Source organism: Sciurus vulgaris (genome assembly GCF_902686455.1).
Source record: "Sciurus vulgaris genome assembly, chromosome: 2".
Taxonomy (NCBI): Eukaryota; Metazoa; Chordata; class Mammalia; order Rodentia; family Sciuridae; genus Sciurus; species Sciurus vulgaris.
In genome coordinates this window covers 177908168-177931205 of record NC_136462.1, presented here as the reverse complement: position 1 = coordinate 177931205, position 23038 = coordinate 177908168, and the positions used below count along the sequence as shown (strand labels likewise).

At 44.3% G+C, this 23038-nt stretch overlaps 1 protein-coding gene across 1 annotated transcript; it reads right to left on the bottom strand.

Annotated features, from left to right (window-relative positions):
• Nucleotides 1-319: 319 nt before the first annotated feature.
• On the bottom strand, nucleotides 320-20447 carry TBC1D20 (TBC1 domain family member 20). The gene is made up of 8 exons (XM_079128305.1): nucleotides 20248-20447; nucleotides 11490-11675; nucleotides 10047-10127; nucleotides 4605-4791; nucleotides 4241-4342; nucleotides 3278-3419; nucleotides 2044-2228; nucleotides 320-1809 (listed from the first exon to the last, which is right to left on the bottom strand). Exons 1-8 carry the CDS (start codon nucleotides 20315-20317, stop codon nucleotides 1554-1556), a joined length of 1209 nt encoding a protein of 402 aa, XP_078984431.1. The 5' UTR covers nucleotides 20318-20447; the 3' UTR covers nucleotides 320-1553.
• Nucleotides 20448-23038: the final 2591 nt, after the last annotated feature.

The window sequence follows — 23038 nt, the reverse complement described above, 5'->3', positions numbered from 1 at the left end:
CCATTTTCAAAGATGACAAGAGGACAAACTTGGCACAGGAGAGGATGGAGTATTTGCCATCTTGTCGCCTCTGGATCCTGGAAGAATTTTTGTTTGTCCTAATGAACCCAGATTAATCCATCTGCACCACATTCACCCCATGTGGCTCCTGCCGTGAATGACCCCCATACTTTGAGACATTTTGGGTTTAAAGTGCTCAGCACCACTCAGAACCCTCTCCAGCATGCCGACCGCCCCCACTGCACGCAGTGGGCGTGTAGGGAAGGTGGAGTGCTTCTGGCATGTTCGCTAATGAAATCACCAGCCAAGAGAGACCAGGAAAATAAAAGTACACAGCTGCTTCACCCAACATACTCCAATTTTTAAAGCAGCAAAAGGCACTTTTTTTTTTCAAGCTCGAGTTAAAGTACAAACCTGGCTTCACTCACAGGAAAGCTGCCCAGGACTCAGTGATCCCCTTCTTCCCAAGGCCTGGGGGGCCCTCTAACAAGCAGGGGTGGGACTGGCTGCTCCGCATCCTGCTGAGCTCTTCAAGCTAAGATTTGTCCTTTTCTGGGTACCAGCAAGTTTCCAATGACATTTCCCACTAGGCAGAGACCAGGAGTTCTGATGTACCATGCCCAAAGACAACGCCAAGGCAGTGGGTGGGCACCTAGCTGGGAGTGGAAGGCTGATCGTGAGAGGAGGAAGGAAGCAGAGTGGGTCAGGGTGTTCACAAATGGCAGCTCTGGCTGAAGTGAAATGTCACGCAGTTGAGTAGAAAGTAAACTTCAGGGTTGTAGAAGCTCATCGTTCTGATGAGAACTATTTTTTCCATGAAGGAACATTTCTTTTTAAAGTGAAAGTACTTTACGTGTTAGGAGTATATAATTCTAAAAATAGTAATAAAAGTGTCTTTTATAAGTAATGTCATGTGGCTTGTAGAAGAGAACAAGGAAGAAATAAAAAGGCAGGCAAAACCAGTCTAGGTAATTAATACTCCCTCCTGCTGGACTGGAAATACCCACGTGATTTCTAGGCTGAAAATAGAGGACTTAACTAGTAACCTAGTTCGTGTCTGTCTGATTTCACGAGCTAATGGAGCTGCTTTCTTGAAAAAGGCTCCTGGCTAGAGTCCTCTGCCTTGCTTCATCCCAAGGCCCAGCTTCTTCAGCAGCAGCCCTCCTTCCTTGTCCACCTGAAGCGGACAGAACCACCAGGAGCCGCGGGAGGGCACTCTGGGTCCAGCTTACTTGCTACTGGGTACCTGGGAGGTCCTTCACTAGCCAGGGAAGCCCAGCCCCTGAGGTTCTCAGGATGCCAGGAACAAAAGAACCCACTTCCTCCAACATGAGGGGAGGTGGCAGAGACACTCTCAGGTCCATGGAAGAAACTGCAGGTCAGGCTGGCTCTGCAACTGGCCTCCAAAGCCATGGCAAACGTGGACAGGCAGGCGAGGGTGGCAGGAACAGAACACCCTCGACAGAAACCCTTTTAATCAAGGAAACTCCACTGTCCCAGTCCTTCTGGGAAAAGGAGAGACTGGGTGCACTGTGAGAGGAAGTGGTTGGGCTTCAGGGGAACAGCTGCAGCTGAAACTTCGGGGCCCACTCCAGGGCACTTTTTACCACCGCTAGTGCAGCTGCTCCCAGGGCCACTGTCAGCCCCATCACTGCCAGTTTCACAAAGCGGTTGGTCCTTGGTTTGGTCAGAACATCCTTTGTTCGAGTCTCAGGTCGCAGAAGTCCCCGAAACCGCTGCCGCAGCACCATGTCTGGCCTCTGTTGGGCTGACGCCAGCTCAAAGTCTTTGAAGGTGGAGGCTGCTGTTCTGCAGAGGAAGGAGGCAGAAACAAGGAGTGGCACAAAGGGAGAGGAGCAGTGGCAGCTCCACTGGCAGGTGGGGGCAGAGCCAGAAAGTTCTTTTGGATACAGACCCGGGAAGTCTAGGGGTTCTGCTGGCACGGGAACAGCTCTGGCCGCTGCCCTGCCCTACCAGACAGTCGGCCCTCGCCTCTGCCTGTTTACAAGCACCCCAGCCCCACCAGTGCCTTGTTCCACTTACCTCTCTGCTTGCTGCTGGGCAGCCTCCCGTGCAAGTTCAGAAGGGGGAAACTGAACGAAGAGGTCCCCTGCTCTACTGATCAGCGTCTCATAGGGCAGGTCCTGAGGGATCTGGGACAACAGATGGTGGACCGAGGCCATATCACAGTCACAGTCCAGAACTTCCTGCTCACGATACAACACAATCTGTGGGAAGTAAGACTGTGTCACAGACCCGACACACAGGCCTGGGCCAGCTGCCTTTCATTCTCTACAGGGATGTGTGTAAATGGGAGACAGAGCTCAGCCCCAATGCTCGGCAAGCTCCTGTATCTGTCTAGGAAGGAACAAGGCTTTTGGTGCTGTTCAACTGGCCTGGGCCTGCCTGCCAGAAGCACATGACTGAAAGACTGACTAGTTAGAGGAAGTCCTTCTGGGCACATCTGTCTGCTCAAGTGTCCCTCAAGAGTCTTAAAAAAATGAAGGAGATTCTTTTAAGAAGAAAAGGAGAGGGATTACTAGGAGATTCTTGGAGCTCCAGCAAAGAAACGGTTCAAAACTGTAGAAGGAATGGTCTTGCTCGCTTTAAACATCTTCCTTCTGACTGCTGTTGAAGGGACCTATGAAGAACTTCCTGGGTCCCCACCTCTACACACCACTCAGGCCTATGTCCCTTGCCACCCCCCAACACTGGGGATTGAACAGGGGTGCTCTATCAGTGAGATGCATCCCTATCCCTTTTTTAAAAAAAAAAAATTAACTTTATTTTGAGATGGGGCCTTGGTAAGTTGTCCACAGGCCTCACACTGGTGATCCTGCTGCCTTGGCCTCCTGCCTTCCTGGGGTTACAGGTGTGCACCACCCTCTAGTAAGTGCAGCCCCCAAATATCACAGCCACCTCACTTCTGTGGCCTAGTGCCATATCTCTCCTTTGGCAGCTGCAGTGCAGACTGCATCCCTGATGTTCGCCAGGTGAACATAGTTCCAGGAGGTGTCAGCAGAGCAATGACAATTCACAAGGCACACTGGCACTTCAAAGGTTCCTCAAAGTCTTACAGTATGGAAATTTGTGTGATTAGCATTTTCTTTTTTCACCACACACACCCATTTATACTATGCAGAACAGTGTGAGGGACACATGCCTGGGAAGTGCCATCTCTGGCATGTTTTCATGGTCACCGGACCCCCTTCAGGGAAGCTGGTTAGGCTGGGGTGGGTTGCGGGGAACCTGGGGGCTGCTCACAGTGGGTACCTACCACAGCTGCAAAGTAAATGGGCATCAGCGGATGGCAGGCCAGGAAGAAATCATATAACCGCACAACGTGCCTGAAGTCGGACAGGACGTGCCCAAACCAGGTGATGAGCCAGCTGAGGGCAAAGATGGTCCCCACCTCAGCACTAGGAGCAAAGGAAATCCAATGTTAGGTTCCTTGCTAGGTCACCCCTTCCCTCTCTCAGGACCTTCTTTGTCCTCAGTGCTGGTGAAAAAGAAGCATCTGGGAAATAGACTTTTTGGAAAATTCAGTCACCCAAGCACTTAGCATTTTCTCCTCAAAAAAGTACAAAGTTTTTAAACTGCAGCATGATGCTACTACCAGAACAGTACGCTGACTGCCTTCTTTCATCAATCACTCTTCTAATGCTCAAGAGATGCCAACTAGAGGAATGAGGAGGTGTTTTCAGAGAACTATATTGTGATTTTCTTTCTGAGGGCACAGGCACATATTCTTAGGCTTAAAAACAATTTGTCAGTTGAGTTGAATCCACTGAACGGTCTTAAAACATAGCCACTCTTTAAAGGGGGGGACCCTAACTACTGTGATATCTGCGCAAAAAATTTTCTTCTCCTTGGTACTTGGGAAATAAAATCACTCACAGAGGACCTTGTCCTCTTATCTCAATCTCTTAGTACCTGTACTTCTCTTGGAGCAAAAATCCTAGTCTACGTTGGCAAACTAATGTTACCCCCAATCTGTACTAGATGTAGACTCCTCAAGCCATGGGTTGTCTCATCCTTGTATCCCCTACAGAGCCCAGAACCCCAAAAAGGGCTCTAAGACTATGTAAAGACCTGAATTATCCAGATTGCTGGTGACTAGAAGGAATAACCTAAGATGATGAGAAAACTGAACAAGATCACTGCACTGGGGAAGAAACAAAAGCCAGGAGCGAGGAAGGTCAGGTGTGAGTGGTATACACATGAAGGCCGCAGCACATACCTCTGCATGAAGTCATGGAGCTCTGGGTTCACCTGGTCTATGATGGGCATCAGGTAGTTTAAAATGTGCCTCGTATTGTCCATTGTGGGATCCATGAAATCCCTAGTGCAAGACAGTTCAATGAGCTTAGTCAGATCAAACATTTAGAGCATGGCTGGTGGGTGGTGACCACTGAAAACACTGAAAAGAAAATGAACCAAGGGGGGCTGAGATGTGGTTCAGTGGGAAAGCACCCTGGGTTCAATCCCCAGGGCCCAAAGGAAAAAAGAAAAAAAAAAAAAAAAAAAAAAGGACCAAGGAATTATCCTGAGGGGGCTGGACTTAAGGAGTGACACCCTCCTCTTATGTCCCTCTGCACAGGTACCTGAGGTGGTGGGTAGACAATTTCTCTACCAGGGATGTTGCCAGCCTCTCGCCTACCACCAGCAGAAATGTGATCACGATGTCATGGTAGCCCTGGTAGTAGTGCAGCTGAGGATTGCGCTCCAAGATGAGGAGGATGATGTCAATGAGTTCTTCTTGGAGCCCCTCTCTCTGTTCATCTGGCATGCCTGTGGAGAGGAGGTACATTTGAAAACAGCAAGCAGCCTGCTAACAAGGAGATCAGGAAGAAGGTCAGCAAAGGATTTTCAGAGAAAGTGTCCAATAAAAGAAGATGGAAAGATCTCCCATGTTCTTGGATAGGCAGAATTAATATTGTCAAAATGGCCATACTACCAAAAGTGCTATACAGATTCAATGCAATTCCAATTAAAATCCCAATGACGTACCTCACAGAAATAGAGCAAGCAATCATGAAATTCATCTGGAAGAATAAGAAGAATAGCTAAAGCAATCCTTAGCAGGAAGAATGAAACAGGGGGTATCGCAATACCAGAATTTCAACTATACTACAAAGCAATAGTAACAAAAACGGCATGGTATTGGCACCAAAATAGACAGGTAGATCAATGGTACAGAATAGAGAACACGGACACAAACCCAAATAAATACAGTTTTCTAATACTAGAAAAAGGGGCCAAAAATATGCAATAGCGAAAAGAGAGCCTCTTCAACAAATGGTGCTGGGAAAACTGGAAATCCACATGCAACAGAATGAAACTAAATCCCAATCTCTCACCCTGCAGAAAACTCAACTCACAATGGATCAAGGACCTTGAAATCAGACCAGAGACCCTGCATCTTATAGAAGAAAAAGTAGGTCCAAATCTTCAACTTGTTGGCTTAGGATCGGACTTCCTTAACAGGACTCCCATAGCACAAGAAATAAAAGCAAGAATCAATAACTGGGATAGATTCAAACTAAATAGCTTTCTCTCAGCAAAGGAAACTACCAGCAATGCGAAGAGAGAGCCTACAGAGTGGGAGAATATCTTTGCCACTCATACTTCAGATAGAGCACTAATTTCCAGAATATATAAAGAACTCAAAAAACTCTACACCAAGAATACAAATAACCCAATCAACAAATGGGCTAAGGATATGAACAGACACTTCACAGAAGAAGATCTACAAGCAACCAACAAACATATGAAAAAATGTTCACCATCTTTAGTAATAAGAGAAATGCAAATCAAAACTACACTAAGATTCCACCTCATCCCAATTAGAATGGCGATTATCAAGAACACAAGCAACAATAGGTGTTGGAGAGGATGTGGGGAAAAAGGTACACTCATACATTGCTGGTGGGACTGCAAATTAGTGCAGCCACTCTGAAAAGCAGTGTGGAGATTCCTTAGAAAACTTGGAATGGAACCACCATTTGACCCAGCTATCCCACTCCTCAGCCTATACCCAAAGGACTTAAAATCAGCATACTACAGAGATACAGCCACATCAATGTTCATAGCTGCTCAATTCACAATAGCCAGACTGTGGAACCAACCTAGATGCCCTTCAATTGATGAATGGATAAAGAAACTGTGGTATATATATACAATGGAATATTACTCAGCTATAAAGAATAATAAAAGTATGGCATTTGCAGGCAAATGGATAAAATTGGAGAATATCATGTTAAGTGAGATAAGCCAATCTCAAAAATCCAAAAAATGAATGATCTCACTGATAAGTGAATGATGACACGTAATGGGGGGGTGGGAGGGGGGCAAGCATGGAGAAAGGAGGGACTATATAGAGGGAAAAGAGAGGTGGGAGGGGTGGGGGGGAAGGAAAAAAATAACGGAATGAATCAAACATCATTACACTATGTAAATGTATGAATATGCAAATGGTATGCTGTTACTCCATGTACAAACAGAAACAACATGTATCCCATTTGTTTACAATAAAAATAAATTTAAAAAAAAAGGATTTCAAACAAGTTGGTAACACCCATCAAGTTGATACCAGCTGGCACATGGAAAAGAGCCACACGCTCCACCTCACAGGGGGGAACCTGGAGACACCAACTTAACCAAATCAGTTACTCTCCTCCACAAGGAACGATGGGATGGCATGTGCCTCTTGGTATGATATACTGACAGGAGCTCTGTGGCACACAGGTGGGACTCCTATCAGGTGCATAAACCTGATCTCATAATGAGGAAACACCAGGCAAAGCCAAATTAAGGAAAACTGAACAGAATAACTAGGCTGTCATAAAATACAAAGGAACTGCTACAGATTAAAAGAGACTGAAGAAGCTGGGCACAGTGGCACACACCTGCGATCCCAGTGGCTTGGGAGGCTGAGGCAGGAGGATCACAAGTTCAAAGAAGTTCAAAGCCAGCCTCAGCAACTTAGCAAGGCCCTAGCAATTTAATGAGACCCTGTCTATAAATAAAATACAAAAAAGGGCTGGGAATGTGGCTCAGTGGTAAAGTGCCTCTGGGTTCAATCTCTGGTACCAAAAAAAAAAAAAAAAAGAGAGAATGAAGAGATAAGATGGCTGAATGGGAAATGGGTAAATTGTGTTTATTCTTCCTATAAAGGATAAATGGTGAAATCTCATTAGACTGGATTAGATAACAGTATTTTTCACTGTTGTCACAAACTTTGGATGAACCTTAATTTTAGAACTACATCCTGAAATAGGTTGGGTAAAATAGGTTTGCAATGTACTCTTTTTTTTTTAACATTAATTTTTAAAAGGATAACATGACAGTAGGGTGTATTTTGACATTATACACAGAGTATAACTTTTTCTAATTAGGATCCAAATGTATTCTTTAATGGCTCGGGAAAAAAATTGATTTCTGTGTATAAAGAAGGAGAGAACAGCAAACAGTTAATAAAGCAAATGTGGTAAAATGTTAACACACAAGGAAATCTGGGTGAAAGGTATCTGAGGAATTCTTTGTCCTACTTTTACAACTTTTTGGAATGAAATTATAAATTATAAATTGAAAAAGTTGCATGTTCCCCTCTGTAAACCAAACCAATATTCCAGGAAGGACTGATCTCCACCTGAAAATGCATTAGAAATGGGGGCACGTGTCTCTGGAGCTCTCTCAGAGGAGGAAGCCAGCACAGGCAGTGGTCAGTGAGCTCCTCACTCTCTGGTGGTTAGTGTTCAGGACGCTGCATTGCTCCCCCTAATCCGGATTCAGCAAGGAGAAAGCTGTGCTTAGTGAGAAGGCAAGACTAAAGCCCAAAGGTGAGAAGCCCGGCAAGTTTGAGTCCAGCATCTCTCAGGCAGTTCAGGAGCAAGAGATGAACCTAGCTAGCCCTCAAGGCTCAGCTGAGGGTGCTGACCACCATCACAGCCCAAGAAACTGAAGTAGGTGGTGGTCAGAAAGCTATCATAATCTTTGATCTAGTTCTGCTGAAAACATTCCAGAAAGTCTAACTCTGGCTAGTCTGTGAACTGAAGATAAAGCTCAGTGGGAAGCATGTGCTCTTTACTGATCAGAGGACAGCTGTACCTAAGCCAACCCCATAAAGCCATATGAAAAACAAGCAAAAATGTGCTGAGAGTCGTATGCTGACAGCTCTGTACACTGTGACCCTGGACAAGGTCTTTCCAAGTGAAACTGTGGGTAAGAGACTCCATCTAAAACCGGACAGCAGCCTGCTGCTCACCCTGACAAAGTGTGGCAGAACAATGGGGAACACAAGGGCAAAGTCAGGGGTAAGAAATTCACGGGCAAGGATGCTAATTTTGAATTCCCACGGTTTGAGTTATAAACAAAGCATCATCCATGGGGGGAAAAGAATGCCAAACCTTAGCCCTATGAGCTGCTTTAGAAGAATTCACTAAGCACAGCTTTCCTACACTAGTAGCTTAACTTTCACTGTTAAAAACAGATACGAGAAAAAGCAGCTAATGCAAGGGTCAGATCCCACTGAACGAAGGGTGCAAGGTGACAGCAAAGCTCACCACATGCCTATATTTACTCCACCCTTCTCAGAAAAAGGCAAACTACAGACAATATAAAATGAAACAAACCAAGAACTATGGATAGGTAAAATATGAAAGCAGTAAGAGTAAAAACTAGATCCTATTTGAATTTCCAGTGTGAAGAGTGGTCAGCCACGCCCAGCAGAACATGAATGGAAAAGAAAGAGAAGCCACAACAGAAGTTCAGCCTGTAAGAGCCCCACAGACAGATGGGACACGAGTGGAAGAGAAGTAAAGTGCTCTGAGGGACAAAGTGCACTAGAGGAGGCAAGGGGAACCATCCATCTGTGAGGTCTCATTTAGACCAGAAGGACAGGAAAAAGGAACTGGATCATGGGCACAAGTCTTATCAAAACCAAGTTAGAAGGCTTGGTCTTGGTCTCAGCGGTAGAGCGCTTGCCTAGCACGTGTGAGGCACTAGGTTCCATCCTCAGCACCACATCAAAAAAAAGCATACTGTCAATCTGTAATTACAAAACAAAACCAAACCAAGTTAGAGCTGGGCACAGTGGAACATACCTGTAATCCCAACTACTTGATAGCCTCAAGCAGGAGGATCACAAGTTTCAAGGTCAGCCTTGGCAACATGCGAGAACCAGCTCAGTGGTAGAATGCCACGGGGTTCGATCCCCAGTACAGGAAAATGAAAACAACAACAACAACAACAACAACAACATCAACCACCCCCAAGTTGGAAGGCTACTGGCTACATGGGAGTCATAAGGGCCTCTCTAGGGAGCACATACAAACAGGAAAGACGACCCGTAACAGACAAATCCAAGCCAGAGCTTGGTTTCAGATGAGTGAAAAACAGGGTCAGAAGCTCCAGCTCCCTTCAGCAGCTCTCCTCTCCTCGGGGACTTCCAGTTGGAGTTATAGGAGGAAGAGAAATAGGTCATATATATAAGGTTCGTTGCCCAGTTTCCTTCCTTGTGAAATGGAAAGAACGAGGATTCCTCTCTTTCTTCCTGAGAAGCGGGAGGCAATTTTAAGACTAGATTCTATGAACATGTAGGGAATAACCTCCCCTCCAGTCCAAGGGACACAATATATGTATTTGTAAGATATCACTATTTAAAAATCTAATTGGATGATATAACAGTTCTTATAGCGCTCAATTTCAAGCAAACCAGACTGATGGCTCTAACAATCTCTATCAAGTCCTCTCTGTGGCATGAAGGAAAAACAAAGACCAAAAAAAATTCTTCTTCTCTTACTACCATCTCCGCCAAGAGAAATTATGTCAGGTTCAGGCTTTCAAAGGAAGGCCTGACAGTGACCCAGTCATCAAAAGAATGACTCAGCAGACTGGAAGCACCCAAATGCCTGAGAAGCAGGGTCCTGCATGTTAGGTCTTTGGGGGCTGGGACGGAAAGTCCTTGGGACTGGCAAGCACCAACAGAAGAGGTAAGTGTAACAGGGCAGAAAGTCTTCCAAAGATGGCCAGAGACAGCTTCTCACCAGGAGGGAACCGCCGTAATGACCGCCTGACGTCCAGCAACACTTGTTGGTAGTCCTTGCTTATCTGCCGTAGGTCCTTCCCTATTGGAAGAAGAGGAACTTGTTATTGCAGGAATGTCTGGGAAGTCAGATAAGGAGCAAAACATTCTGGAATGCCATCAAAGCCCTGAAGGATACAATGCAGCTTTTTCCTGAAGAGGATACATCTGGAAGGGAATCTCTACTTCAGCTCCAAATGCATGCTGGAACAGGTTTTTATTTTTTTTATTTTTTATTTTTTAAGGTTATGGTGTTTCACCACTGAGCTACATTCCTAGTCATTTTTATTTTTTTATTTAGAGTTAGGGTCTCATTAAGTGGCTTAGGGCCTTGCTAAATTGCTGAGGCTGTCCTTGAACTCGTGATCCTCCTGCCTCGGCTTCCTGAGTCACTGGGATTACAGGCATATGCCAGCATATCTGGCTAAACACACGCTGTTTGATGCAAGTCATGAACACATAGTCCACAGCGGAGTGGAGAGAGCACCAGAAAAGTCAGGAGGCCTGGGCCTGTGCAGGCTGCCACTGAGCATCACCAGGGAACTGCCCATGTCTGTAAAATCATATTTCCTTCCACATGCACCTTTCAGGTTACCTTTAAAGGACTGAATAGAATTATGAATGTGGAAGTCATAGACCAATGGAAAAAAAAATTCCAACATCTATAAAATCAGGCATCCTGAGCTGTTCAGAAAGGAGTAAACTCAGATAAAAGATGAACCTGATGCCTCTCAGCCCTGAAATTCTAAAACTAAGATACTGCAAACAAGAGACAGAATCTGTGGTCAGTTAGTTGGTAAGCCCAATAGTTTGAGAGCAAAGCAGTTTTTTGCTGTTATATACACAAAGGTACATTTCCCTTAACTCACAACCCATGCTATAATAAGCACAGATTTTCTTTGCAAACCAAATCAAAAGCTATGAGAGGACCCTATGTAATATTTATACACACAGATTCCATCTTATCAGGAGACATGGGAAATCTGGAATCTGATAGACTCTCATCCCAGAACTGAGAGTGTGAATATGATAATACCGTTTTTTGTTGTTTTTTGGTCCTAGGGGTTCAACCTAAGGGTGCTTTACCACTGAATTATATCCTAAGCCCTTTGTTTTGAGACTGCCTCACCAACTTTCCCAGGCTGGCCTACAATTTGTGATCCTCCTGCCTCAGCCTCCCCAATAGCTGGAATTATAGATGTGTGTGACCTTGACTGGCTTCATTTCATTTTTGGGTAAGATTCTTCTTATCAGTCTGAACTTAATTTCAGAGAGGGCTCAAGGATTTCCTAAAATGTTTTTGATTGACTCAAAATGAGAAAAAAAAAAAAAAAAAATCGAGGATCCCAGTATTATTTCCTCCCTGCCTCCTGGACAAGCTCCCTCCAGGGCCTCACACCATTACCTGATATAGGAGGTGGGTCATTTGTATTGACATTGAGGAGCTTGGGCCACACTTTTCGTCTGATCTCATCAGTCAGGAGACCTCCTTCACTGATAGCCATGCGTCTGAGGGCAGCCACGTCGGTGGGATCACTGTTCAGAGCCTGATATATCTCTGCCACTTTCTTTTTCCTTTTGGCGTTAAAGTCTGAAATTAAAAAAAAAAAAGTGCACGTGGGGAGTGTGAGGCCTACATTCGGCACGTGTAGTTTTCTGCTTAGGGATTCATCTGCTTATTTGGTTTGAGGTAAGGCAGGTATCTCCTCTTAGCTAGCTGGCATAAAGTCTCATAGAGGCACTAAAAAGTTCAGGCCAAGTGTTTTTAATCCTGTGGGAGGGGCACTCATTACAAAAGAGTTTAAAATTGCTTATTTCTTTTTTGATATTGGGGACTGAACCCAGGGCTTCATGCATGCTAGGCAAGTACTCTCCACTGAGCTATATTCCCAGCCCTTTTTGGAGATAGGGTGTTGCTAAATTGCTAAGGCTGCCCCAAACTTGAAATCATCTTGCCTCAGCCTCCTCAGTAGCTGGGATTACAGGTGTGTAACACCATGAGTGGCAAACTGTCTACTTTTTAGAAGATGATTTATTCTACAGGTTGGAATCAAGGATCAGAGGTACAGATCATCTTTCTTTAAAGAAAAGAAAGATGTAGTAAAAAAAAAAAAAAGTGTGCGTTAACATCAGACAGATCTTGGTTCACATCTGGCTCTGCCACTTTTCCCTTCAAATATCTTGCACAGAATACTTCACCTCTCTGGTTCTCAGGGTTAACACCATTCTGTCATGGCAGTTGCAATGATCACAGGTGATATTTACTAAATATTAGTTACCCTCCTCATTCTAAAACAGCAGAGATTTAAAAATCAACCTATGGACATTTATTTAGCATATAATGTATAAGATACTACTGAGATACACTACGTAAGTAACAAGCAAGGAATCAGAATTATAATAAATGTTCAGTAAATTCAGGCTTATCTGTTAGTGGCAGTGTTTTCCTATTCTTTCTCAATACCCAAACTTCACAGAATACACATATCACAATATAAGAAAAATCTCCTGTTGTTTATATAGGAAAAATGTAATTCAAAACCCAATCTTTGGGGCTGGAGTTGCGGCTCAGTAGTAAAGCACTTGCCTAGCACATGTGAGGCACTGGGTTCGATCCTCAGCACCATGTTAAAAAAAATGAAGTTAAAGAAAAAAAAAAAACAAAACAAAAAAACCAAAAAACCCAAAAACTCAATTGTAGCCATGTCCCAAGTTGTCTTCCTTCTCCAAAACCTTCCCATCATGATGTTCTGCCTCACCTCAGGCCCAGCAATGAAGCTGGCCATCTACAGATTCAGACATTCAAAACTGTGAGCACCAAATAAACTTTTCCTCCTTTAAATAACAAACACTTGCCTTGCAAGCACAGGGTCCTGGGTTCAATTCCCAGCACCTCAAAAACTAATAAACAAACAAACAAACACCTTCTCAATACTAGGGCTGGGAACGTAGCTCAAGGTGTGGCCCTGGCCTAGTGCCTCAAAACATTTGTGTTGCTCTGTGGTCTTAAGGATTGAACCCAGGAGCATTCTACCACCACTGAGCCACATTCCCAGTCCTTTTATTTTTATTTTTGTACCAGGGATTGAAATCAGGGTTGCTTAATCCCTGAGCCACATCCCCAGTCCTTTTTTGTATTTTATTTAGAGACAGGGTCTGAATTGCTTAGTGCCTCGCTGTTGCTGAGGCTGGCTTTCAATTCAAGATCCTCCTGTCTCAGCCTCCTGAGCCACTGGGATTACAGGAGTGCACCAATAGTTCTTTTTATTTTTGAGACAGGGTCTTGCTAAGGTACCAAGGCTGGCCTAAAACTTGCCATCCTTCTGCCTCAATCTCCCAAATCACTAGGATTACAGGCATGCTTTACTGTGCCAGGCTCAATACTACTTTTTTTTTTTTTTTTTTTTTTTGGTGGTGGTGCTGGGGATTGAAACCAGGGCCTTGTGCCTGCTAGGCAAGCACTCTACCAACTGAGCTATATCCCCAGCCCAATATTACATTTTTTAACAAAATCATATGGAAAAGTCTCCAGCTACATATAATCAGTTTTTACATATACCAGTAAATATAACTGGTGAAACATCAGAATCATATGGAAATTGTTTTAAAAGTAAGAGTTGTCAACGGGTACTAGGATTTCTTGGTGGTTGGAGGTTAGAGGCATGACATTGCATACAAAGCAATCATTTCTCAATTAAATTATTGGGGATCAGAGAGTAATGTTTTAAGCACCTTACATTCTTATGTGATAGTCTCTTATTTACAGGCATTTTATTGTGTTTAAATTACATTTTAGGAAATAGGTTGGAAATTTATGGTTGATATCTGTCATTATTAGTCTTCTATTTAAAATAATGGGGTCACAGGCTCTCAAGAGTTTTCAAGCAGATGACTTACTTTATCTATTTTATTTATTTTTTGGTACTGAAGATTTAATCCAAGGGTGCTTTACTACCGGGTTACATCCCAGCCCTTTTTTCTTTTTCTTTTTTTTTTTCTTTCTTTTTTTTTTTTTTTTTTTTTTAATGTTTTTTAGTTGACAATGGATGTTTTTATTTTATTTATTTATATGTGGTGCTGAGGATCAAACCCAGGGCCTCATGCATGCCAGGCAAGTGCTCTACCACTGAGCCACAACCCCAGCTATTTTTCATTTTGAGACAGGTACTAAATTACTTAGCCTCTCACTGGAACTCCCAATCCTCCTATCACAGCCTCCTGAGTTGCTGGGATTAAGGGCCTGTGCAACTGTATCCAAAGGAATAGCTACTTTCGAACAGCTAGCTGAAAGTTAAATGGATGATGGGTATATTTAGATTCTTTCTGGTTGCCTCCACCATTGAGAAAATGAAACAAAACACAAGAAAAGTGAGACAACATCAAATGTTACAAGGTGGTGCCCTAAATTACTCCCCTTCCAAAACAGTGTGTGCAGACAGTGAAGGTCAAGAACTCAAAAGTGATTGTAACAAGTCAGGCCAACCTGAGAAGCAAACCTTAAAAAGATGATTTAGTAGGGTAGAGAATAGAAGGTTTCGATACATAGAGCCCTTTTTCTTGGACAGCAAATAAACTCATCAAAAAATATTATGGGGTAAATTCTAGATACAAGGTTGCAGAGTTAACGTAAGATAGAAGGTAACACTGGAAGGTAGGTTAGACTTCAGAAAGGGCACTAAGCAGCTTTCCTCAGCAATGTTCTATTCTAAGACAAAAGTCTACAGACTATTTCTGTGAGAAAGCTGCACATTATTATCAGAAATGGGAGTTGGTACTAGGAGCCCTGAGCCCTACCTATGACAGCTGTGCCACATAAACCACACAGAGGACTGGAGTCACATGCCACTGGAGTTGCAGACAGTAAAATAACACAAGTGACTTTTTGCCAGGTAACCTGTTATCCAGGCCAGACTATTGTTCTCCTTAGTGACCTAGGAGGGTGATCATTTGTCTGAGATCTTCCTGGTTTATACCTACAGTCTTGCCATAACTGTTCACAGCAAACTCCTCTTGCAGCCTACAATAATGGCTCAGTTTGGATGCTAAACTAAATGGCTGATTTACCCAGAAATCATGAAAAATCATGTCCCCAATTATGAGGTGTGTCAAGCTGTTGGCTCAGGTGTGTCTGTCCTTGTGTCCCTCCTTTCCTCCTTCCTTCTATCCATCAGTCCACCTGTACTAAAGCACTGTACTGAATAAATAGATGAGTATGACTCCCACCCAGCCCTTTAGAATGTCACTGGAGGGAGGAACACAATTATCACATAGGATATTACAGCACCATGGATGTTTACTGAAACCCAGAAAGAATGACTACTTCTGAGACAATGAGGAAAGGCTGCACCAAGAATAGTCTGGTAGCTTTCTGAAAACTTGGTCACATAGAATAGTGTGTTGAAGGGAAAATGTTCCTGGCAGAGGAAAGAGTATGTGCAAAGACCTTGTCACATGAACTAAACACCAACAGCATGTCCAGGAAACACAGAGGAGTTCTGAGATGCAGCACTGCTGGGTACATGAAGAACGCAGAAGCAGGGGCACTGCAGGAAGTGAGGCTGATCAAGGCCAGGCTGTACTCAACCTGCAGGAAGTCTGGTCACCACCCTACAGGTACATCCTCCTTTGGAAGACCAGGCTGAATGTTTTCAGAGGGGTCACAGACATACAGGAAATGGATGAATCTCCCATTCTCCCCATGGGACCCAGGGCTTCATGCATACTGGGAAGCCCTCTACTACTGAGCTACACCCCAGTCCAAGAAGACATTTTAGAAACTTTTTATTTGGTGGCAGTACTGGGGATTGAACCCAAGGTCCTGAGCATGCTAGACAAGGGCTTTATCACTGAGTCACATCCCCAGGCACCAAGACAACTTTTTATATGACTACACAGGCTGAGGCAAAAATAAGTGCAGGAATTTAATTAATTTCCAATGAAGAAAAAAAAATTTTTTTAAACTTGTGTATTCTTACACTTTTCACACAAGTTAAGAGCACTTACATGGCAATACTGAGTATAACTGAAGGGAGGCTGACATTTAGAAACTGCATTGCTCCATTTGTTAAGAGTAGGGAAAATTTCCTCAGTTTGTTTAGACATATTCCACCCCCACTCTTTCCAAGTAGGCTATTCAGCAATCTAGAGGAAAGGAAAAGTGCTGCTTGTATCTCAGGGAGAAGAACACTCTGCAATCAGCTGGATTTCTGTGAGGTTCTGGCAAATAATCTGTCAGAATGTTAACTAATTCTGAACCAAAACTCCAGCTGAAATACTTATTTCTTACTCTCTTATTTTTTACTTTTAACCCAGGGGTGCTTTGCCACTCAGCTGCATCTCCAGCCATTTTTATTTATTTAATTAATTAATTTATTTAATTTTGAGATAGAGTCTTTCTAAGTTGCTCAAATTTGGGATCCTCCTGCCTTAGTCTCTCAAGTTGTTGGCTTAATAGATATGCAATGGCCTATAGTATTTGATACTTTTCCTATACTATTGTTACTGTGCTCACTGCAGAACTCTAAATTGTAGACTCTGCACTGTGGTCTGTTTCTTTTTCTTTTCTTTTTTGTGGTACTGGGGATTAAACCCAGAGGTGCTTAACCACTGAGCCACATCTCCAGTCCTTACATTTCATTTAGAGACAGGGTCTCACTAAGTTGCTGAGGCTGGCTTTGAACTTGTGATCTCCTGCCTCAGACCTCCCAAGCCACTGGGATTACAGGTGTGTGCCACCACATCCAGCATTCTGGTCTGTTCCTAAAACTCCTGAGGACCAGTGTGATGGTGCACACCTGCAATCTCAGTTACTGTAGAAGCTGAGACCAGAGGACTGCAAGTTCAAAGCCAGCCTCAGCAACTCTGTGAGGTCCTAAGTAACTTAGTGTGACCCTGACTCAGAAAAAAAGGAAGGAAGGAGGTAGCGAGGGAGGAAAGAGGGTGAGGGAGGAAAGGAAGAGAGAGAGAGAAGAGAGAAAAGAGAGAGATTGAGAGAGAGAAAAGAGAGAGAGAGAGAGAAAGGAAGACAGACTAACTGGGGATGTGGCTCAGTGGTTAAGCACCCCTGGATTCAACCCCTGATACAAAATAATAATAATAATAATAATAATAATAATAATAATAATAATAAATAAAGCTCCTGGGACGCTTCTCAAATGTGGACTGTGGCTGCTGTTTGAGCCCCAAGACTGCCTTCCTTACCCCAACATTCCAGTGGTTAGATGTTAGTGGCAAACAAGGAAGGCACTCCTACATGTGCCATCCCCACAGATATTTTATTACACCAAATGTATACTTTCTCACTGTGATAAAGATAGAGAGAAAACAGAAAATTCGATGAACTAGAGATGTATAAACAGCAGGGCAAAAAGGTCAATTATTGTATTACATGAGGGAGAAAAAGCTAGCACAGGGTCGTCACTGAACAAATAATTTACACACATTGTTTTTATCTCAGAAAGCAAAAAAAATCACAGAGCTGTTCTTGGATAGCCAAGAAAAGACTGAAATGAATGCCTACTATCTATTTTATGTTAAGGTAAGTTTTATGTATAGATTTTAGGGTAGGACACACATTTCTGGACTTGAGCATGCTGCATCTTGGCTTGACATCAAAGCCCACATTTCTTCTGAAGGTATCACTGATGTCATTCTAATCTCCCTGAATCCTCTGCTCTCCAATTTATTGCCTCACTTATAAGAAAGGCGTATTGTATATTCCAAAGCTGACATGTTTCAAATTCTTCTGTAGTAGAGGACTTGGCTATCATAACCATGATGGAACAAAACGAACTGCCTACAGTTGGCTGTAAAATATGAGACTGCTATAAATAAATTCCTCATGCCTGAAAAGCGATTCATTCAACAAAGGGAAAAAATGATACAGGCACTCCTTTGGTCTGTTCTCTATTAAAATAAGGGCCACTGAAGTAGCAGTTCCTAACAGTTCAGATAAAGATGGCTGAGCCCATTACTCTCTTAAGCATCTCCCAACACTAACTATAAAACTCAGATATAGATTTCTGCCTCCTCAGAGAAATGTATCTCCAAAAGCCCCTGACTTAAGGAATTTCATATAGAGGGAAAGGGCCATGACAAAAGATGACCACACTTATGGATCCTCTCAGAGTTTTAATCATAGCCCTAAAATAATTAGTGACTTGGATTTGGTAAGTGATCTACATACACGCTTGTATAACAGAAGCTTATGCAAGAGTGCAAAATTCCATACTCATTATTTGGTATACGCCTCCATATCCATAAAACTTTAGTCTTTAAACAGAAGCTAAGCTCAAAAAATGCTAGTTTCAGTCATAATGAAAGAGAAAAGGAGAGGGAGGGAGAGAGAGGGAGAGGAGATTCTCCTATACAGAGGCATCCGCATGCTAAATTAACTTGAAATTAGTATATTGACAAGAGAAATTAACTTGAAAATTTATGCTCAGGCTTCATGTCTGTACCGGAGATAGACAATGGAAGTGGGAAATCTTATCTTATTCTGGGTGAAATTCCCATTAAAAACAAAGCACAGTAGCTTCTGTCTTTGGGGTCCTAATTAGTTTCTAAAAAACAGTAACCAAATTAGAAGAGATTCACTAACTACCCGAAATGTAAAATAGGCATTAACAAATGATGCTTGCTGGGCATGGGGGTCCATGCCTGTAATCCCAGGGACTTGGGGAACTCAGGTAGGAAGACTGCAAGTTCAGAACCAGCAACTTAGCAAGACCCTGTCTCAAAATAAACAAACAAATAAATAAATAAAAAGGGCTGGGGATGTAGCTCAGTGGTTAAGAGCACCGGGTTTGAGTCCTGGTACTTAAAGAAAACAAAGCTTTACCCCAACAAGGGAGAATGGTAATCTAGTAAACTAATCAAACCATCCTCTATAAAGGGAGGCTTCTAGCATTAGTAACTTTGCCAACAATTCTTCAATATGATTAAAAACAACCCCCCCCCCAAAAAAAAGAATGCCCCCTCCGACCTGCCCAAAAAAAAAAAAAAAAACCCTTATCTCTAAATTTCTCTTTTTCATCCAAAGAAGCAAAGTCAAGGGTACAGAAGGAGGTAAAGTCTTTTATTCAGCTGCACTGAAACAGGTCACAAAACCCATGCTGCTTGGGACACTATTATGCCATGGGGATAGATGTCACACAAACGCCAGTAAAGTGTTGCAACGACAAAGACTCCACAAAACTCGTATGTAGAGTGATCTTCACTGCCAACCAGTACCAAAAGAAAAGGGGGATAACAGAAAATGAGCCCTAGAAACAAGATGTGGATCCAGGAGCTTCATCCAAATATATCCGTTGACTAATGGGGCTGTTCTCTTACTGGCACCACTCAACAGAAGAGGGGAGAGGAGGATAGCTACCTTGGTCTTCCCCAGAGGAAAAAAGGATCATTTCCCTTGATACAGGGTAAACACTCATAATTTTAACTATCACCTAATTATTGTATGGAAAGTGTACTGAAGAATAGGTGCAACGACACCCTGATGCCACAGAAAGTACTTTCTAGACTGAAACAGTATCAAAGAGTCGCTTTTCACACAATGAAATAACGTGAAAGGAGAACTAGGAGCGGAAAGCAGACGAGCGGTTGCCCGGAGTGTGTCGACCGGGGAACGGGAGCGGCTGCCCCCGGACAAGGGTTTCCTTTGGAAGCACCAGTGCTCTGGAATCGGGCAGCGGCGCCGCCCGCACAACTCTGCGAGCGCACCAGGAACCTCTAACTACGCTTCCTCAGGGTCAAGCCCACGGAATTCAGGCAGACGGGAGGTACGCCTCAGTCGGTCGGTCGGAGCGAAGTTTGGGAAACCTGCCCAACGACCAGGAAGGCGGCACCCGAGCCTGCGGACGTGGCCCGGCCGCCGCAGGCCGGGGGTGAGGCCAAGGCCTCGGCCCTCGGAGTCCCCATTCTCCACTCCCGGCGTACGGAGGCCGCCGCGCACGGCCCCCGGACCTTCCTCGCTAGGGTTCTTCCTCCGTCGGCTCGCCTGGCCCCCCAACTCCAGGCCCTCTCTCCTCTGACGTGACCCGGACCCTCCGCCCCTTTCCAGTCCCAGCGCCGCGACCCCGCCCTCGGCCCGCTCCTCCGAAGGGTCCCTGCCCCTCAGGCCGTCCTCGGAGGCCGCTCCCCCACGCCCCGGTCGGCTTCCGTACCTGCCTTCTCAGAGCCGCCGACCCAGCGGCTGGAGGTGGGGCCGTCGCCCTGCGCACGCCGGAGGGCCATGTCCCGGGGGCCCGGGCCCAGGCCCGAGCCCCGGCTGGTGGCGGAGCCGTAACGAGACGCGACTCTGGCTGAGGACGCGGCGCCCACTACGCGGTGCGGGCTTGGTTCCGTCAACCCGCGGCGCGCAGGCGCGCAGGCGGCCCCGCCCCACGCCGGCACGTGACCCACACCACGCAGGGGCGGGCGCCGGTCTCCAGGCACGCGCGCTTGCGCCCTGTGCGGCCTGTGCGGCCGGTGCGGGCGGAGGGGACGGCGCAGGGAAGCAGCTAAGGAATTGTTGGCGTCCCAACTGTGGTGCCTGGCTTTCTTGACCTAGTGTGTTCGGATTTTTGTCATTTCTTTTGCTTTTATTATCTCTAGAATGGTAGTGGTGATAATCAAAGATTATTGCGCTTGCACCATTACCCACGTGATAAATACTGTACTCAACAACTATGAGCTATTTTGCTTACCAAGGACTTTATTTATCGCCTGTATCACTTTCCCTCGTGCACTCCATTTGTGTACTTCACGGTTTAGCAGGACCACTGCAGACGGTTCCGCAAGCCGCGCAACGCACAATGCCGGGGGTCGCCGTGAATACAGTGACAGCAATATTGCCCCCCACCCCCTTGACACTGGCTTATGGAGTCTTTGATCCCCTATTCATCTCCAGTAGCACACCTTTCTTTTCAGTCGTACACTCATTCACTCAGTTACGCCTCTGATATTGTAGTGGCCAGAGACTACCCTTACTTCCCAAATCCCAACGCAGCGTATTACGTTCTCATGGTTAAAGTTGCTTGAAAACCCTCCTTGCCCAACCTCCACCATATTTTTTTTTCCCTGAGACCTGCTCATGGAACTTGTAACTACTGGTTCCTCCTCATTTCATGTTCATCCTGACCTGTTCGGGTTAAATCCTTTTTTAAAGGTCCTCTGGGTAATTTCATAAGTGGAAATGATTACTCTAAAGTTTACGTTGATTTTTAAAATTAATATGTATTAAAATTAGAATTCCCTAAACCGAATTTTTATTTTTGTCTTTTTATTTTTATTTTATTTATTTTTTAGACTGCATTTTGATTCATTGTACACAAATGGGGTAAATCTTTTTCATTTCTGTGGTTGTGCACGATGTAGATTCACACCATTCGTGTAATCATACATGTATAGGGTAATGATGTTTGTCTCATTCCACCATTTTTCATACCACTCCTCCCTCTCATTTTCCTCTACATAATCTAAAGTTCCTCCATTCCTTTTTTTCTTTTTGGAACTGGGGAACTTTACTACTGAGCTGCATCCCAGCCGTTTTTTATTTTGAACCAGGGTCTTGCTATGTTGGAGGTTGGCTTGGAACTTGCTACCCTCCTGATTCAGCCTCCCCGAGTGGTTGAGATTACAAGTGTGGATCACCTGGCTAGGCTCTTACAAATTTTTTTTTTTTTTTTTCGCGGTGGTGGTACAGAGGATTTAACACAGGAGTCCTTTACCACTGAGCTACATCTCCAGCCCTTTTTATTTTGAGATAGGGGTTGCAAAGTAGCTTGGGCTGGACTGGAATTTGCAATCCTCCTGACTCAGCCTCCAGAGCTGCTGGGATTACAGGCATTTGAAATGTGTCAATACAAACTTAAGATTTCAACTTAAAATCACAAGTCTAAATCTATTATCTAAATACACATTTGTAAGAATTACCCCAAGAATGTTAATTTTTTGAACTATCTTTAAGCATTATAAGAATGCATCCTTTTTTTCTCCTGAGTCAAACTCGGGCCTCATACATGCAAGGCCAACACTCAACCAGTAGTCTACATCCCCAGGTACTGCTGTAAGGATTTAGTATCACATTTACAGATTGCTTAATGCAGAAATATCAATGCTGGAAGTTCAACATGTGTAATCTTTATTCCAAATCATTGTTGAGATTAAAAGGTTTTTATTGCTCCCTAAAGAAAGAACTAAGCCATCCCAATTTAGGAATAACCTGTTCAAGCAATTTGGGTTACAGTTTTATTCCCTTTACAATTTACTGAGCTAGTCAATGAGAGTGAGCCAGCTGGATTCTTACTAGTGACTGGACAGTGTCCCCTCTCTTCCCTACAATTTCAACTCTAGGGCTCACAGTTGTGTGGTCATTTTGAGGCCCGAGTCAGCCCTCGTCCTCTGTAATTCAAGGAAGTGCTGGCTTTCAGGAAAAACGGGGAGATCATCAAGCCTGTCAAGTGCTCCACAAGGTGAAGAATGAGGGTATCTCATAGGTAATTCCTGTCTCAGGTTGGCACCCCACCTTCTGGGGAGCCCATTGCCTAACTCTACTTCATCAGAGCCCTGAATGTCATCATGACCAGGAATACTAGTTACTTTGCTCACTATTCCCACGCTGTGTCTTTTTGAAAGTAGCATAGGTATCAGGCATGAATTTGTGGCCTGGGCTTGGAGGCTGCAGGTGAGCCAGTCTGTTAGTTTGGCCTGCCACAGGGCCCAGAACACGAACATCTTACAAGATCCTGAACAACAAACACAAGATTACTGAACCCAGTTGTTTGCTCAACAAATAATTACTCTCCTGACTCGAGACCAAGCCTATGCTGGGACTTAATGTTGAAATTTCATTGTGTTCTCCAGGACAGCCCTGGCTGCTAGGGGTGAAAGCTGACTTATAAGGGTGACAAATTCTGTGAAAGGGCGAAGACACCTAGAGAGTTGTAGAAGCCCAAAAAGGGGCAGAAAAGGGTG

Coding starts and splice junctions, on each gene's coding strand:
- TBC1D20 (XM_079128305.1), bottom strand. CDS start 20,317: ATGGCCCTCCGGCGTGCGCAGGGCGACGGCCCCACCTCCAGCCGCTGG. Junction 10,128..11,489: donor TGACCCACCTCCTATATCAG/GTAATGGTGTGA, acceptor TTCTTCCAATAG/GGAAGGACCTACGGCAGATA. Junction 4,792..10,046: donor ATTACGGCGGTTCCCTCCTG/GTGAGAAGCTGT, acceptor TCCTCTCCACAG/GCATGCCAGATGAACAGAGA.